This window comes from Tenebrio molitor, chromosome 5 (assembly GCF_963966145.1).
Source record: "Tenebrio molitor chromosome 5, icTenMoli1.1, whole genome shotgun sequence".
NCBI lineage: Eukaryota > Metazoa > Arthropoda > Insecta > Coleoptera > Tenebrionidae > Tenebrio > Tenebrio molitor.
Window position 1 is genome coordinate 11817318 of NC_091050.1, and position 15110 is coordinate 11832427.

Consider the following 15110-nt stretch of genomic DNA (forward strand, 5'->3'; position numbering starts at 1 on the left):
CGCCAGAACACTCCGTAAGAGTTTACTTATTTACGAGACACAGATCGAATCAGTTCGAATTAATCTAATCAGTGCACCTCACCTCCGTACCCATTACTTCCACATTACTCACAGTTACTGCGAGCAAAGGTTAACCGAATTACGCGCCCTACCGACCTAAAATTATCCTGTTCAATTTGAAGTGGGTGAATTACATTAGTTATATGATTATTTGATATCGGCTTCGATTAGGAAAAATATGGCAATGTTGCTTCGGACTAGAAAAGTTGCCCTTGGGCTCAAAGTGTTCTGTATCGTGTCGGTGACTGCTACTTACGCGATCCTGGCTGTCGTCTCCAGAGGGGCCGCTCGCACTTCGCAGGATGGCTTCGACTCGGGTAAGGAATGAAAGAGTGCGCTGGACGTGTCAACAGACGGCTATATTTAGACGTGTTTGTTTATGTTTTTCTATTGTGTTAGAGGGACCCGGGTTCATATCGCATTTATGGGAGACCGTCAATGGAGATGTTTGCTCGTGCGTAAATAGTTTGTACGCGAAATGGGTTTGCATTTTTTATTCCCCGGGGCGGTGCGAGACGAGGCGCCACTGCGTTCCAAAGCGGTCTCGTGGTGCAAATTGCAGGAAACGCGCTAAAATTTTAAACTGGTGTTTTGTTTCCAAATTATTTTGTTTCTGGTTTTGGGAATATTTTTTTCGTGTAGATTGTTGTAGATAGCGAGTTGACGCATTGACCCATGCAAATGATGTCACTGATAATCTTGACGCATTTGCAATTAAATTAGATTATGTATTTGTTTTCTTGGTCGTTTAGTACGATTCATCGTTTAATTATTTTTTTTTAGAAGTTGTTGCTAGAAATATTTGTAGAATAAACTGTTTCGTTCAGATTAGTAGAAACTTTCACTATTTATACAGGGTAACTCTAAATAATTGTAGTCGAAGCAAGCCATGCCCATGTTATGAAATTTTTGCCGCCTCACTGTGAACTGTCAATTTTTGTCACTGTCATTGTCATTTTTTAGGTGAAAACTGGGGTGATGAGAATTTTATGTATTTCTTTTTAAATTAACGATTGAATCTAACAATACTGAGTTTTTTAACTCCTCTGTGTGAACGGTGCGTATTCACTTATTCACATTATTTTGAAAATTTTTATATGGAGCGGCAACCATAAATTTTACATTCAGTTTTTACGCCAACTTGGACTAGAATAACCCTGTATAAAGTGTCTATAAAAGAACGTATATCAAGAGTCCTGTGGAATTCGAATGTTTTTTATTTTTGCCGCTCTGTAGCATATTGTGGTACCAAATAAAAAGACAGAGGTTATGTCAAGTTTTCAATAAAGACTGTTGAAGATGAAAAGTATGTAATTAAAATCTAGAAAACGGAAGAAAATCACAAACAAAACAACGAAGACATCGAACTCACGACTGATACAGTTGGTTGCAAAAAAAACGGGAAACGAAATTTTTCCTAATGTAAATTTGATTTTGTCCATTTGTCAATTAATTGTCTACTTGACAATACCTATCAAATAATTTAAAAAATGTCATTGAATGTTGACGTTAATTCTAACCTATCTCTCGTAAGAAGGTTTCACAGTATGAAAAAATGTAAAAATGTGTCCATTTTATTCTGACAGTTCCCATTTTTTTTTGCAACCAACTGTACTAAGATTTAATAATTTGACATTTTACTTATTGACAGCTGATTTGACGGCTTCAACTGCTCGACATAGTTCCACATAATAAGGTTATAGAGCTCCATAATTTCATAGGACTCTTGATATGCCTACGTTCTTTTAGACACTTTGTATTTTGCGCCGACCTTGCGGCCAATTTTTTGTTTTCGAATCGAAACTAATACCTTGGTTTAGTAATTAACTAAACTGAACTAAGCTAAGATTAATTAGTTTAACTATAAATAAAAAATAAAAATCCACTTTAAAAATTTAGTTTCTTTTTTTTTCGTTTTTTATTCATGTTTTTGTTGTTGTTGCTCGGAAATAAGGCATTAGTCTGCGACTAGTTCTTATTTCCACAATAAAAAAAGGAGTCATGAGTTCAGAAAAAAAATCCGAAACAATTCATGCTCAAGTGAGATTATAATAAAATATTTTCTCGTCGTTCAGTATTGCACTTCCTTGAAGTAAAATTTGCAAAAGACATCCACAAGACAGGCAAGAATGTCTCTGTTTTCCAAAATCACATTTATTTTGATTCTTTAATTACTCTTTGAAATGTTCTTTATTGAAGAATAATCATTTATTGAAATAAAGTTTTGTTTGGAGAAAAATTGTTCTTTTTATAATCGCACTGTTCGCTTATTTTTTCTATTTTTAGTGACATACGTAATAACAATAAGATGTATCATTACAACGATAAAGAAATTTCTTGAATCGGATTTAACATTTCTCGTGGAAACGTGACACATTTCAGTTTTTGCAAATTTAAATTTGATTCACAAAACTCTTCGGAATTCTGCGATAAATACTTGACGTAAAAAAATATTCTAAATTTAAATTAGAAACGAGAAAATAACAATTAAAAAATACTTTTGTATAATATTGTGGATACTGTAATATACAGTCCATTTTTTAATTATAGTTCGATGAGCTTAGTCCGAATCAAGAAGTCGACATGACCTGCGTCTGCTTTTGACATTTGACATCAGTGCATGGTGCTACCATTATTTGAAAATCGTACGACACTCATTAATGACCAATAGAAAAATTAGTTCACGAGCCATAACCATGGCAACAAAAAAATTTCTTGGAAATTTTTTGTAGGTAGACCAACCTAACTGATTAATAAGTGGAAATTCATTTATTTTGTTGTTGTCTTGGTTATGGCTCGTGAACTAATTTTTCTATTGGTCTTTAATGAGTGTCGTACGATTTAAAAATTTATAATTGAAGAAGCATAATGTCCGTGTCGTTGCGATTTTCTTACCGAATATGCCCTCGTGCATTGATTAATATCCGGAAATAATCAATGCACTAGGGATATTATAAGTGAAAATTTATGTTGGTAACTTGAGAAAGATATCATTACAAATTTCAATTTTTGAGATTTTGAGTTGTGTTCTTTCGTGCTTTCTTGGTTTTTCTGCATTCGTTCCTCCGTTTTCATTTTGTTTTTCAAAAAACAGTTCTTTTCAGAACTCTGCGCAATTAACACCAACATTATTGGTGCAATTGCAAATTTTGTAAATGAATCTATCCACTTGCTGCGAAGTTTTTCGTTGGCATCATACGGTGGAAATTTAAGCAAAATTAAACAAAACCATCACAAATGTGGTGAAAACCTAACCTAAAAATTTGACGTCATTAATGTAATAAGCGTAAAGTCCATTCAAAAATCAAAAAACCACCAACGTCGCATTTTCCTCAATAATTACTATCGGCAACGCTGTCTAGTGTAAAATTTGGTGAGACTTGTAATTGAGGTTAAATGTTTATTAAGTGTTGTTTTTCTGGGCATGTTTAAGTAAAAATAATAAGAATCAATAAATAAATGCTAATAAAACAATATGAACGAAATTCAAAACAATTGAATTTTATTTTGAAACAAATAAATGTCATAATTTATAGTTACCAACATAGCATAAAAAATATCTAGGTACCTAGGGTTTTTTAAATTTTACCAACCTGGAGGTGGTGGTTTTTTGATTTTTGAATGGACTTTACTTACAATCATTCGCTACAACCTAAAATACAATGACAACGTCAATTAGATTAGAATCAGATAAAGGTTATTTCACCTTAAAAGTCAAGACAATGACGTTGATGTCCCACTTTTTTTGCCCGCAATAGTACAACTCGCGTCTTGCTCTAATCGCACATGCCAAAGCGAGATGCAGAGTGAGACGGGCCTAATACAATACGTACAAGAGTTCAAGAGCTTGTTTTACATACGTTGAAAAGAGATAGCAATATAACAGTTGTTCTGTTATTAACTGATCCATCAGATTATAATTAAAATGGACTTTACACAATTATTGCTTTCTACTTTTGCTTTAAATTTTTGTCCTTAATTGTTCTTGTTGGTACACGTGAAATATAAATATTCTTGGTAATTGTTCACTTTAACTACTTCTGGAATTTTTCTGGCTAGCAGCCTCAGGGCGTCCTTCTAGATCGTGTCCCACCATTCAAACGTTGTGCAAATGCCTTTTTTTTTCTTCTCTTGTTGTGTTTCAAGGTCGCGTCAAGGTCGTGTCAAGTCTTAGTATAACTGAAGGGTAAGGAAAATTTTCATTTGCACAAGGTTTGACTGGTAGGAAACGATGTAGGAGGACGTCAGGTTGTCTAGCCAGAAAAAACGCGAAAATTCCAGAAGTAGTTAAAGTGAACAATTACCATATTCTTTTAAAAACATAATCTCTCGCAATTACTATAACAATATTACACAAAGTCGAAGCTCTAAACAAGCAGATTTTGTGAAAATTATCACAGAATTAATTCAGATAATATAAAATTAAACCGGAGATCCGACCTTTGCTATACAACAAAAAATTATCAAAGAGAATGCCGGAGTGGGCTGGATTTATCCAAAAGTTATTTAGTGTTAGATAATTATTTAATAAGCAAAACTTCATATTGCAGTAATCGTCAGGCTTCTTAAATTTATTTTTACGCAGAAGATAAATTTTTTGTCTCCGCTGTTAAAAAACACAATGTAATTTAATTTAAAATGTATGTATGTATGATTTTATTATTGGTTTTGTGACTTGGATAACAAATAATAGATTATGATAATCCTGTGCCTACGAAAGTTGACAAGAAAAAGAAGGGAAAAGCACAGAAACAAAATGAAGTTGTTTTTTTCTGGAAACTGTTGTAACTTCGGGTTCGTAACTCGTTTTTGGCAGAGGGTTCTTAACTAGACAAATCTTTTCCACCTCTCTGGAACCGTTCCGACTTCAATTATGCATCAACCTAATTAATTAGATTAGAGTAATATCTGGGGTAAGTCGATCGCGGTACAACGTTGTAAACGACGCAGTACATCTCCTTCGTGGAAAACTCATTAGAGCAGCTTAGACAAGAGGCAAAATTTCCTAATTACGCTCTCGCCGATCAAAAAGATCTACGATTGTAGATCCGGCGACAAATTAAACTCGGTCCTTCAACCGGCTCGTGGGAGTGAAGGATCGCCGTAAATAGCTCAGGTGAAAGCTCCCGCCAGCGCTAAATAATTAACTAGGTACCCGGGCTTAATCACATACACAACGAGAATCCGGAAAGTCCGGACGGCGGCAAAGAAGCAAAGTTTTATAAGTGACCCACGCTGATAAGCGACCAATCAATTAATAGAGCACCTATCGGTATTGGGAGAGCGCTATCGGCGACTTTCATGTTTAACTCAGCTATCAGGGTACATGACTCGAGGCTCGTCTTACGTGAGTGTTGATTAAACGTCGATAAAATTACTCAATTGTGTTTTTCCCTCGGAAAAAATTGTGCCGATCATTGTTTAGGGTGTTGACGTATTACGCAATCTGATGGTTTATTGACATCGGCCCCGGAAAACTACCGGACCATGAGGAAAATAACAATCGCGAGATTAAGGCTAACGGAAAGTTCCAGAAGACTTAAAAATAGTCTTTGGAGATAAACACGTCTTCAAGCACGACCCAGTGCACGAGTTTATCACGAGTCGGAAAAAATCTGTTGCAGACCACCGCAACGGGCGCCGCCTCTTGGGTTTGGTCAAGGGCTACAACTGCACCCCCGCCGCCATCAACGAGTTCCCGTCGGATGGCTTCTCCAGGATGCAGCGCCAGAGCGGCTGGATCGTCCTGCACGTCATGCTGGCGTGCTACCTTTTCACTCTTTTGGCCATCGTGTGCGATGACTACTTCGTTCCGGCCATTAAAAAATTCTGTGATAGTAAGTTGGGGGTGAAGGGTTGATTCGAAGAGGGTAATTTTGGTCTGCAGGTTTGCACATGAGGGAGGACGTCGCGGGGGCCACGTTCATGGCGATGGCCAGTTCTAGTCCGGAGTTGTTCATAAACTGCGTCGGCACTTTCGTCACGGAGGGGGACATCGGAGTCGGTGCCGTCGTGGGATCAGCAGTATTTAATGTGTTGGCGGTGCCCGCCTGCTGCGGCCTCTTCGCGAACATGGTAAGGAGCGAGAGAAAAAATCAAAAACTAGTCCAATCGGTACAGGAAGCGGGGATTTCTGTTTCGAACAAAAAGTTTTTTAGCTGGTACAGTGGAATTTTGATTTTGCTTGAGTTAAGTCAAAGAGTACGAAGAAGTGCCTGTCTGGTACTATTAATCGGTTCCTATCATATAGAGCCACCTACCATTTATAGCGTCACTGTTCTGCACTATTTAAATTAATGTGATTATTTGGTTGCCTAAAAATAAGGGGTCTAAGACAATATGCACATTATATTTCCGAAAAAAGCTGGCTACTGTCATTAAAATGTCCGGCTTTTTTGAAAATGTATTGTGGGTTGAATTTATTATTACGTCAGGCTCATTATCACTCGTGAAATACCCTGTACAGTTTTATATAATATAAACGATAAAGACACGACAAATATTGTAAGTTTACAGATGAATGTAGGATTTAATCCGTAATTCTCAATTATATGATTTATATGGCTTCAACAGTTCATCTAGTGGAAAAATGTGTGTAGCAAAATGTGAAGAGGAAAATGGACAAATTATTATAATACAGGGTATTGATATTGCTATGAAAACTTGTGTTGTGTTTTGTGTTCAATATCATCGTCAAGAAAATAAAACTTAAACATCCAAACCTAACCTCACAAATTTTGCTAGAGTGTACCTCTAAAAGCGGACGTATTTGCGGTTTCTATTGAAAAATAGAGATTTTTGATGTTTATTTAAAAACAGCATTGGATTTAAATAATATTAATTATTTATGCCTTGCTCCTTATTCCTCCAAGTCATCCATTATGATATTTTTTTATAGAATAGGTAACATATTACTTAAAATCAGTAACGAGCATCATAGAAGTTTTCACTTCTGTCGTGCGGTCATAAGCACACACTCTTTTTTTTTCCATTTCCCATGAGCTGCAGGAAATCGATTTAGTTTCTAAAGCTCATGGAAATCTTCATTTGCTAAAAAACTTTTTGTTGGGAATGTTTCAATGAACCTGTCAATTTCGCGCCTCGCTGCCTGGACTGTCAAAGGGGCAGGATGCAGATTTATCTTTTGTCGAGGAATAATCCGATATATCCCGTCTCGGGAGAGCTGGTTGACCGTTGCGGACCGAATTCATCACTGTCTTCAACAGGTTGTGTACTTGGAGTGGTGGCCGATCAGCCGGGATAGCATGATGTATGGCGTCTCAGTTATCCTCCTCATCAGTTTCCTCCAGGATGGAAAGATCTATTTGTACGAAGCGTTTGCTCTTATTTTAGTCTACGTCATTTATATTTTGAGTGAGTGATTTTGTGCGGTCCGGGCGTGGGCGTAACGCCGATTGATGTTTCAGTAATGTTCTTCAACAATCCATTAATGAGGCTGGCGAATGGACTGGTCGGTAAATGTCGCAGGAAGAAGGGACATTACGTGGAAATTATCGCCGAAACGACTCCCTTGCTGACCAGGGGCGACCCGAAGGCAGACGAGGTCAGCGAGATTCTCGAAACGGAATTTACCTTGAAAGACTGTGAAGATCTGGGTGAGTAAATCAATTAAGCAGGTGAAATCAGATTTGTCCATTAACCACTCTGTGACCCAAGAGTGTTTCAGTTTTATTTGCGATATTATGACAGCGTGTAGTTAGCACTGTCGATCGGCGTAACGTAAATCTACGTGTTTGTTCAGTGGCTTCATAAATTCCTGGGAAATGAGCTGTCAGAAACAAAACATCGCGAAAAGTCCACTCGGTTTATTTGTCCACAATGAAGTACAAGAGATTACTATGAAAAATAAGAGTGAAATGTGATTGTTGGTGGTATTTCAGTGGATCAATAACAAACACATCAATTCAAGAAAATAAAATTTTCTTGTTGAACGTATCGATGAAAATAATAACCATCACGATTTACTGTGTTTTTAAATTGCTGTTTTATTTGTTATCAAAGAGGTAAATTTGAAATGAAACTGCAACGCACTCGCACTCGTACTTCGTGTATACAATAGTTATTTGTATATCAAGGCCGCGAAATCATTCTTTAACGTACCGAGAGAAAAATTGTCGTCGAGGATGTTAAATGATTTCGCGGCCAACACGTACTTTAACGACCGACGTTAAAAACAACGGCCGCAAAATTGGATTTCGCGGCCTGTTTTAGGTACGCGAAGTGCTCGTTTCGCGTACGGTTGCACAAAAAATATTAATGAGTTTTCAAGTAAAGTCATTATGATATTAAGCAACTAATTAGATGTGTGTAATCAGTAAATTTGATAATAAAACTGTGTTTATTTTTTAATTAAACGAAACATTTTCAAACGTGTGTGTCCACAACAGATAAAATTGTGAGTTAAGGACAAGGCCAGGCTAGTGCCAATGTCTTCTGCAAGATTTGTTTATAGTTAGATTGTCTCAGCTTTTTGATTATATATACCTATATTTTTTTGGTTGTTAGATTTTGTCGAATGTTTGCTTCGATTCTAGTTTATTTATTTATAATAATTTTCATATTGAAATATTCAAAACCATTTAAATGGGAACGATAAGTTTTTAATAATAAATAATAAATCAATTGGATAATAAATAAACGAATCGAGTGTTGAGCAAGTATTTCGCGATGCCACCTTGACACTCTTATCGATTGTTTCCAGAGGAGTCGACGAAAATCTGGGAATGGCCGAGCGACCAGAGCCCCAAGGGCCAAATCTGGTGGGTCCTCACCTGGCCCATCTCCTTCCTCCTCTACCTGACCACCCCCGACTGCCGCAAATACCCCCGCCTCTTCGTCGTCACCTTCGTCATGTGCATCTTCTGGATCGGCGTCTCTTCTTACATGATTTCCTGGCTGATCACCGCCATAGGTACGCTATTTTTATCCACCGACCTTCCCTAAATAATATCGATGAATCTTTTACCAGGCGACACATTAGATATTCCCGACTCGGTAATGGGTCTGACGTTTTTGGCGGCGGGGATGAGCGTACCCGAAGCAGTGTCCAGTGTGATAGTAACAAATCAAGGTAAAATCTATACCTGGGGCCGGCTCTTAAATTAAAGCCGATTCATTATTCAGGGTATGGATCGATGGGGCTGAGCAGTTCCATAGCCTCCAACACTTTCGACATTTTACTGTGTCTGGGACTGCCTTGGTTCATCAAAACTGGATACTACCCAAAGATCCCCGAGAAGCGCTACATCAAGATCAATTCCTTGGGGCTGAACTACAGCGCCATTTCTTTGTTGTCCACGCTGGTCTTGTTTTATCTCAGCGTGGCGCTCAACAAGTTCAGGTAAGGACGATCTAGTCGAAGAAAAATTCTCTTGAAAGGCGTTGTTTTTAGACTCGATTGGAAAGTGGGACTGACTTGCTTGTTCATGTACGTCGCCTTCCTCATATCTGCCTCTCTCATAGAGCTGAACGTCTTCTTCCCAGTTAATCTGCCGACTTGTGATAGATGAAACGATGCCAGTTATAAGCTTTATAGTTCCTTAGTATTAGATACTTTTGTTGTTGACTGATTATTGGTAAGGACAGTGTTGGTGTACTTTACTGATTTTTTTAGAAAACTTTACATTATAAAAGTTATACAGTAGAGAGTACATTATACAGGTTATACAGTAGAGAGTCGATTATCTTATGCTCCCAAAGAGAATCTCCCATTGATGCGTGCGCTCCCCGTGGCCGCATCGTGCAACTCCAAGGACAAAACAAAAAACACAAATTACCAGAAATCTTACAAAATTTATTTTCTTAAACCTGTTTAGGTATCAAAGATCCACCTCAACAACAATATTGTCAAGGTTACATTATATCAAAATCTTTGATGCAGATGTGTCAGTTTGACAATTAAACTGTCATTTCAGTTGTGCCAACCTGTACGGTCTTCAGTTATGGCGGCATTCATTGTTTAAAATCAATTCAGATCAACAAGATTCTTGATATCTGAAGAAGCTTCAAATGGAAAATTTTATATTTGTCGTTTGCTTCCCTCGAAGTTGCATTTTCCTGCGCCCGTTCCTTGACTTGTTGTTATTTATTACTTTCAATGAGTACCTATTGTTAACAAGGCTCGATAATATCTACCACATGATAGTATATAAAGTATCTATATAATGTTTTGCAAGTTGTCCATTTTGATTAAAAGATAATCGAAGTTCTAGTGTATCTCGAGATAAGAACTAAATGGCCATTCTAGGCAGTGGAAATAGTGAGTTGCATTAAATAAAATAATAGGAACTGGTGTTGTGTTTTATTTTAATTATTACATCATGTTGTTGAGCTCCTTTTGGGAGTGTTTGCAGATGAAGAGCTCAAGAGATTTGTGGACGTGTTAAATAAGAGTTGCTGATGTCGTGACAAGATCGAGAATTTGATGTAAGTACTGTATATTTGTTATCATTTAAAAAAAAAGTTATTAAAAATAATTTTGGAGTGCTTGACAGTAAAATTACTCTTGACAGTAGTCTTTCAAGGTTAGACATTTTTCAAAAAATGTTGCCAACCTTTAGTACAATACGAGACTTCAATAACCAATAACCATAACTTGCTCAGCAATCTAGATGAAGTTATTCTTGTTATGGTAAATGGAAAAGACTCGGGGGCTGTCTTAATGACATTTAGAAGAAAATGTTTGTTAGGACTGTACTGTACTTGGTTGTAAAATTTTCTCTCTAGAATATACTTACGTCAAATCTAGTAACAAAACAAATTTAGGTTATGTTTTGATTTTACACAAATGTAGCGACTAAGAATAGTTTAATAAAGTCTGTAAAGGAAATGTCTAAATAAAACAAAACATAATAAAACCACTCTAGTTCGTTGTGTAAATTTGGAACCGAAATTTAAATAAATGAAAAAGTTTAAAAATCACGAATGACAACCTAAAAGCAACCTAAAAGTGACCAATGAATTAACCAACAATTTTGTTTTTGACAGTTGAGATGTTTTTGTATTTATGTCATTTATTTCCAAAAATATTTTCGAGCAAATTTTAATCGTCGAAAATGGTCAGCTTTCTACCACTCATTTGCAAAAGCTTCCCCAACGAGTTCCAGTAGAAACGGCCCCCTTGGCACCCCTTTCGCAACACACTCCTATCCCCACTTTGGTCGTATTTTCTCCCTCGTTGGAAAATTTTGCCGTTGTTCCATAAACATTCAAATTAAACGATCTCTGCATAATGCATAATCACGTGTGCGGTATTTTTGTCTAAAAATAAAATAAGCGTTAATGGCCGAAGGAAAGTGCGTGGGAGGGGTTCTCCTTAAAGCTGTCGCCTAGGAGAATCATCCAAAAAAAGAGAGTTTCGTAAGTCGCAAATAATGGAACGGCGATTAATTATGTCGATGCTTGAACTTTTTAATTTTGAAACAAAGTTACAGATTCCACTTGAATAGTCGAAGGAGTCGACGGAAAGTTTCCCGTAAAGGGATACGACAATGCAAGAGTGGGTTAAAGACAAAAGAGCGAATTTATCACTCCCTTTAATTTATTTTTTGTTTACAATCAAAAATTTTTTCGTCCAAGTTGAGCCTGTTTATTCCGTTGTACAAACGCTCCAGAGTGCCCAAATGAAACTTACTTTCACAATTTCTTTCAAGCTTTCAATGTTTTTTGGTTTAATAAAATTTGTTTCACTTAAAATCTGGTTCCTGTAACAACAACGAAGCAATTCTCTCGGAACAAGCTTCTGTCTATTAGAGATTGTTTCAGTTTATGTAGAATAATTTTGCGCTGGAAGAGCTTTTTTGGCAGAAGAGAGCTTTGTCTAATTATCTTGTTTGCTCAACTGTCGTTCTTTATTATTAAATACCAAAAAACGATTTACTCGTTCTGAAACATTTTAAACATTCACTCTGGAATTGATGTCTTCAAGTTTTTAATGAAAACGGTTTGAAAATACTCAATAATCTTAATTAAAAAATATTAAAGGATCGAAGCAATTGTGTCACGAGGACACCTCCAACTTTCAATTTAATTAAAGAAAAATGCGTCACACTCGCGCTTCCGATTTTTTCAATAACAATGCCCGGAGAGCCTTTTGCGCAAATTGCCAAATTCATCTCAATTCTGCAATTACTTTGTTTACTCGTTATTGTCTGGGTCAAATTAAAATACAATCAATATTTTTGTCTCTGGAAACGGAAACACTCACAATTAGATTAAATATCTTCAAAGATGTCTCTCCCGAATCAATGCAACTGAATTTTTTACCACAAATACCAGATACTGATCCGATAATGTATACAGGAAAAAACATACTTTGAGTCATTATAAATTAATATATTCCGAAGAGACGACCTCCCGAAAAACGTATTTTCTTTTATCCCTCGCAGGATCCGCTCTTGCGAACAAGAACCCTCCCGCTTCTCAAATAAACGTGCTTTATATTTTTAATACTTTCATGCTTGCATGCGAATTCGTACTTTAATCATCTGGACAAAAAATGTCTTCATTTTGCGGAACGCAAGAGGGGAAAGTGACGTTTGACAATGAAATTGTTAATTAAACGGTCGACTGCGCAATTTATGACATATTTCTTTGCTACAATGTCGTGGTAAATGTCTCATTTGGGTGTTTTCGTGGGGAAGTGCGAAATGACTAAAGCTAATCTGAAAGGATGATTACGCGAAGTTAGAGAAGTAAACAGGGAGTTTATTTTTTTTATGGGAAAAGTCGAGATCCTGATAATAAGATACCTCTGTGAAATGGGCTGTCACCACGACAAATCCCCAAGGATGCGAATGAAGTACATAAAAGAATTTGCACTGGTGTCAGGTGTTTAAGAACCCGCCCAGAGATTTTACATTTGTTAAAAGAGCGAGACGGTGAGAAAAAAAGTCTTCGAGTTTTCCTGGTCTAGAGAGAAGGGTTTGAAGTAATCTTTATTTGTACAATAAATTTGAACAATAAATTCTGGTCGCCAGTGTCATTCTTTGACACAATGGAAAGTGCTCTAGTGTGAAGCTGGCATAACCTATAATATGACATGACATTAATTGTCATTATGTTCTTTTCGTCAAATTCTATAAATAAAATATAAAATACCACGAAATTTTGATGTAATATTAGGGTTACTAATTTTTTTTTCCACCATCTGCTGACTTACGTTGGTTAAACAATAAATATCCCTAGAATCTTATGTAGTAACTGAAGACGGTTCAAGTTGGCACAACTGAAACGACATTTAATCCTGCCACATTGTTGCATGTCCCAAGAGACAGGAAAGAATTGAACAATTTAACCTAACTTTTCATTTTCCCCTTGATCAAATCCAACAGCGTTGCCACGTGTACTTGGGATGTAAATTGCGATGTTTGGGTGTTTTATACACGTGATGTGTGGGGATAGCGCTTACATGTGTTACATTAGTTAACACGAGCCACTTGATGTAATAAGTAATTTTTGTTGTGGTTAAATGATAATTTTTTGGGCTGGTCTTGTTTATCAGAGCGTTATGAATGTAGTAACTAACGTGCAATGATATTGTAGGTACATAGTGCATTAATTAAGTTGGTAGACAACGAGATGATAACAACTCTAGATAGGCTTCCAATAAATTATCAGAAAATTAAAAGTAATATACAGGTGTGTCTGTAGTAATCTGACATTTTGACTGAAATTTAAACAGTATAAAAATTCTTTCAATTTCATGTTCACAGGGTCACATTTGACATTTGACACACTGACAGATTTGTCCCCAGAACACAACTTACACCAATAAATTTTCTAAAATTTACACTACTGACCTGCTGATGTTGGCTGCACTGTCAAACTACTGTCAAACCTGACCCGTACACACTGTGTTCACATGAGACTTCGTGTATTATAATTTTGTTTGAATTTTATCCAATTTGAAAAGCTGCATTTCCATTAGTTCATCGTTTTACCGTCGTAGCTCTAAGGTCACCTTGACACCTGTCAAAACGACTCCATCTCCATTTTTTAATCTTCCCTTTACAATTCAACAATTCACACCGCAATACACACATTTGTTGTTTTAACTTCTGATTTTAAATTATTTATGAAGCAATTAGATTTCCTCGATTAATCATCGATTTTAAACTGTTTGTGTTTGTCGAATTACTTATCCGGTAATTGTTTTTATAACAAGTGGGAAGAACCATATTTCACTGAATCAATGTGAAATATTATTTGTGTTTATTGTTGTCCCGAAGCATTTATGTTGTGTAATTTCGATTCTGTTTGCACAATTTGTTATAACAATTTAAACATGGCTGTGACATTTTTCGCGCTTTGTTTATCAACGTCTATAACGAAAACTGCCCTCTCATAATTCCCCATTTTCAATTCTTTTATTAATATAGTGTCACTTCTCATAAATATTCAAACCACCGATTTGGACTTTTTTTTAATGTAAATCATTTATCACACTATAAGAATTGATTTTCTCACCTGAATTATTCACAATGACAAATTTTTAATGAACGTAATAATAATAGAACAAATTCCACTTAATTTAAAAATAAACCAGAAATAGAGATTTCTTGTGCAGGAATCTAGGACTTCAGGCGTAATTTCGAAATTATTTCAAAACTATCAAAAAAGAGGATTTTCCGAATGGTGATTTCTTTCAATAAACCACAACGCTCGATTGAAAAATTATATAATAAGAGTTTTCTCAGTACAATTAATTATTAATCTTTGTATAAGAATAAAAACTAACAGCTGCGTAATTCCCATTCTTCATCTAATTTAATACTTATCTGTAGAAACGGTCCAATTAAAATAATCTCCCTTTTGATAAAACTAAGCTGGTCGATAATAATTGGTTTCTAAGTATCAATAATGGCAAGCGGAGTTACCAATCGTAATAAATTACAACCAAATTAACATTGGTTATATTTAGTCCTCCAGACGACTGTTTACAGGTGAATTAAACCAGTTAGCCTAATTAGTAGAACAATAATAGGACTGAGATAATTGGTAAGAAGTATTGACACGCACGTTGTAATCAA

General features: G+C 36.1%; 2 protein-coding genes across 2 annotated transcripts in view; both read left to right on the forward strand.

Annotated features, from left to right (window-relative positions):
* LOC138130209 (sodium/potassium/calcium exchanger 4-like) lies at positions 1-10371 on the forward strand. Its single transcript, XM_069046626.1, has 9 exons — positions 1-377; positions 5685-5897; positions 5948-6135; positions 7287-7434; positions 7488-7676; positions 8783-8992; positions 9050-9151; positions 9205-9421; positions 9473-10371. The coding sequence occupies exons 1-9, from the start codon at positions 239-241 to the stop codon at positions 9588-9590; spliced, it is 1524 nt and encodes a 507-aa protein (XP_068902727.1). The 5' UTR covers positions 1-238; the 3' UTR covers positions 9591-10371.
* The window catches only part of LOC138130206 (sodium/potassium/calcium exchanger 5-like), a 24335-nt gene continuing 19590 nt past the window's right edge, over positions 10366-15110 (forward strand). Inside the window, exon 1 of the mRNA XM_069046621.1 lies at positions 10366-10506. The gene's annotated coding sequence lies outside the window, so the exon portion shown is untranslated. The remainder of the gene's footprint in view (positions 10507-15110) is intronic.

Coding starts and splice junctions, on each gene's coding strand:
- LOC138130209 (XM_069046626.1), top strand. CDS start 239: ATGGCAATGTTGCTTCGGACTAGAAAAGTTGCCCTTGGGCTCAAAGTG. Junction 7,435..7,487: donor CTACGTCATTTATATTTTGA/GTGAGTGATTTT, acceptor TTGATGTTTCAG/TAATGTTCTTCAACAATCCA. Junction 7,677..8,782: donor GAAAGACTGTGAAGATCTGG/GTGAGTAAATCA, acceptor GATTGTTTCCAG/AGGAGTCGACGAAAATCTGG.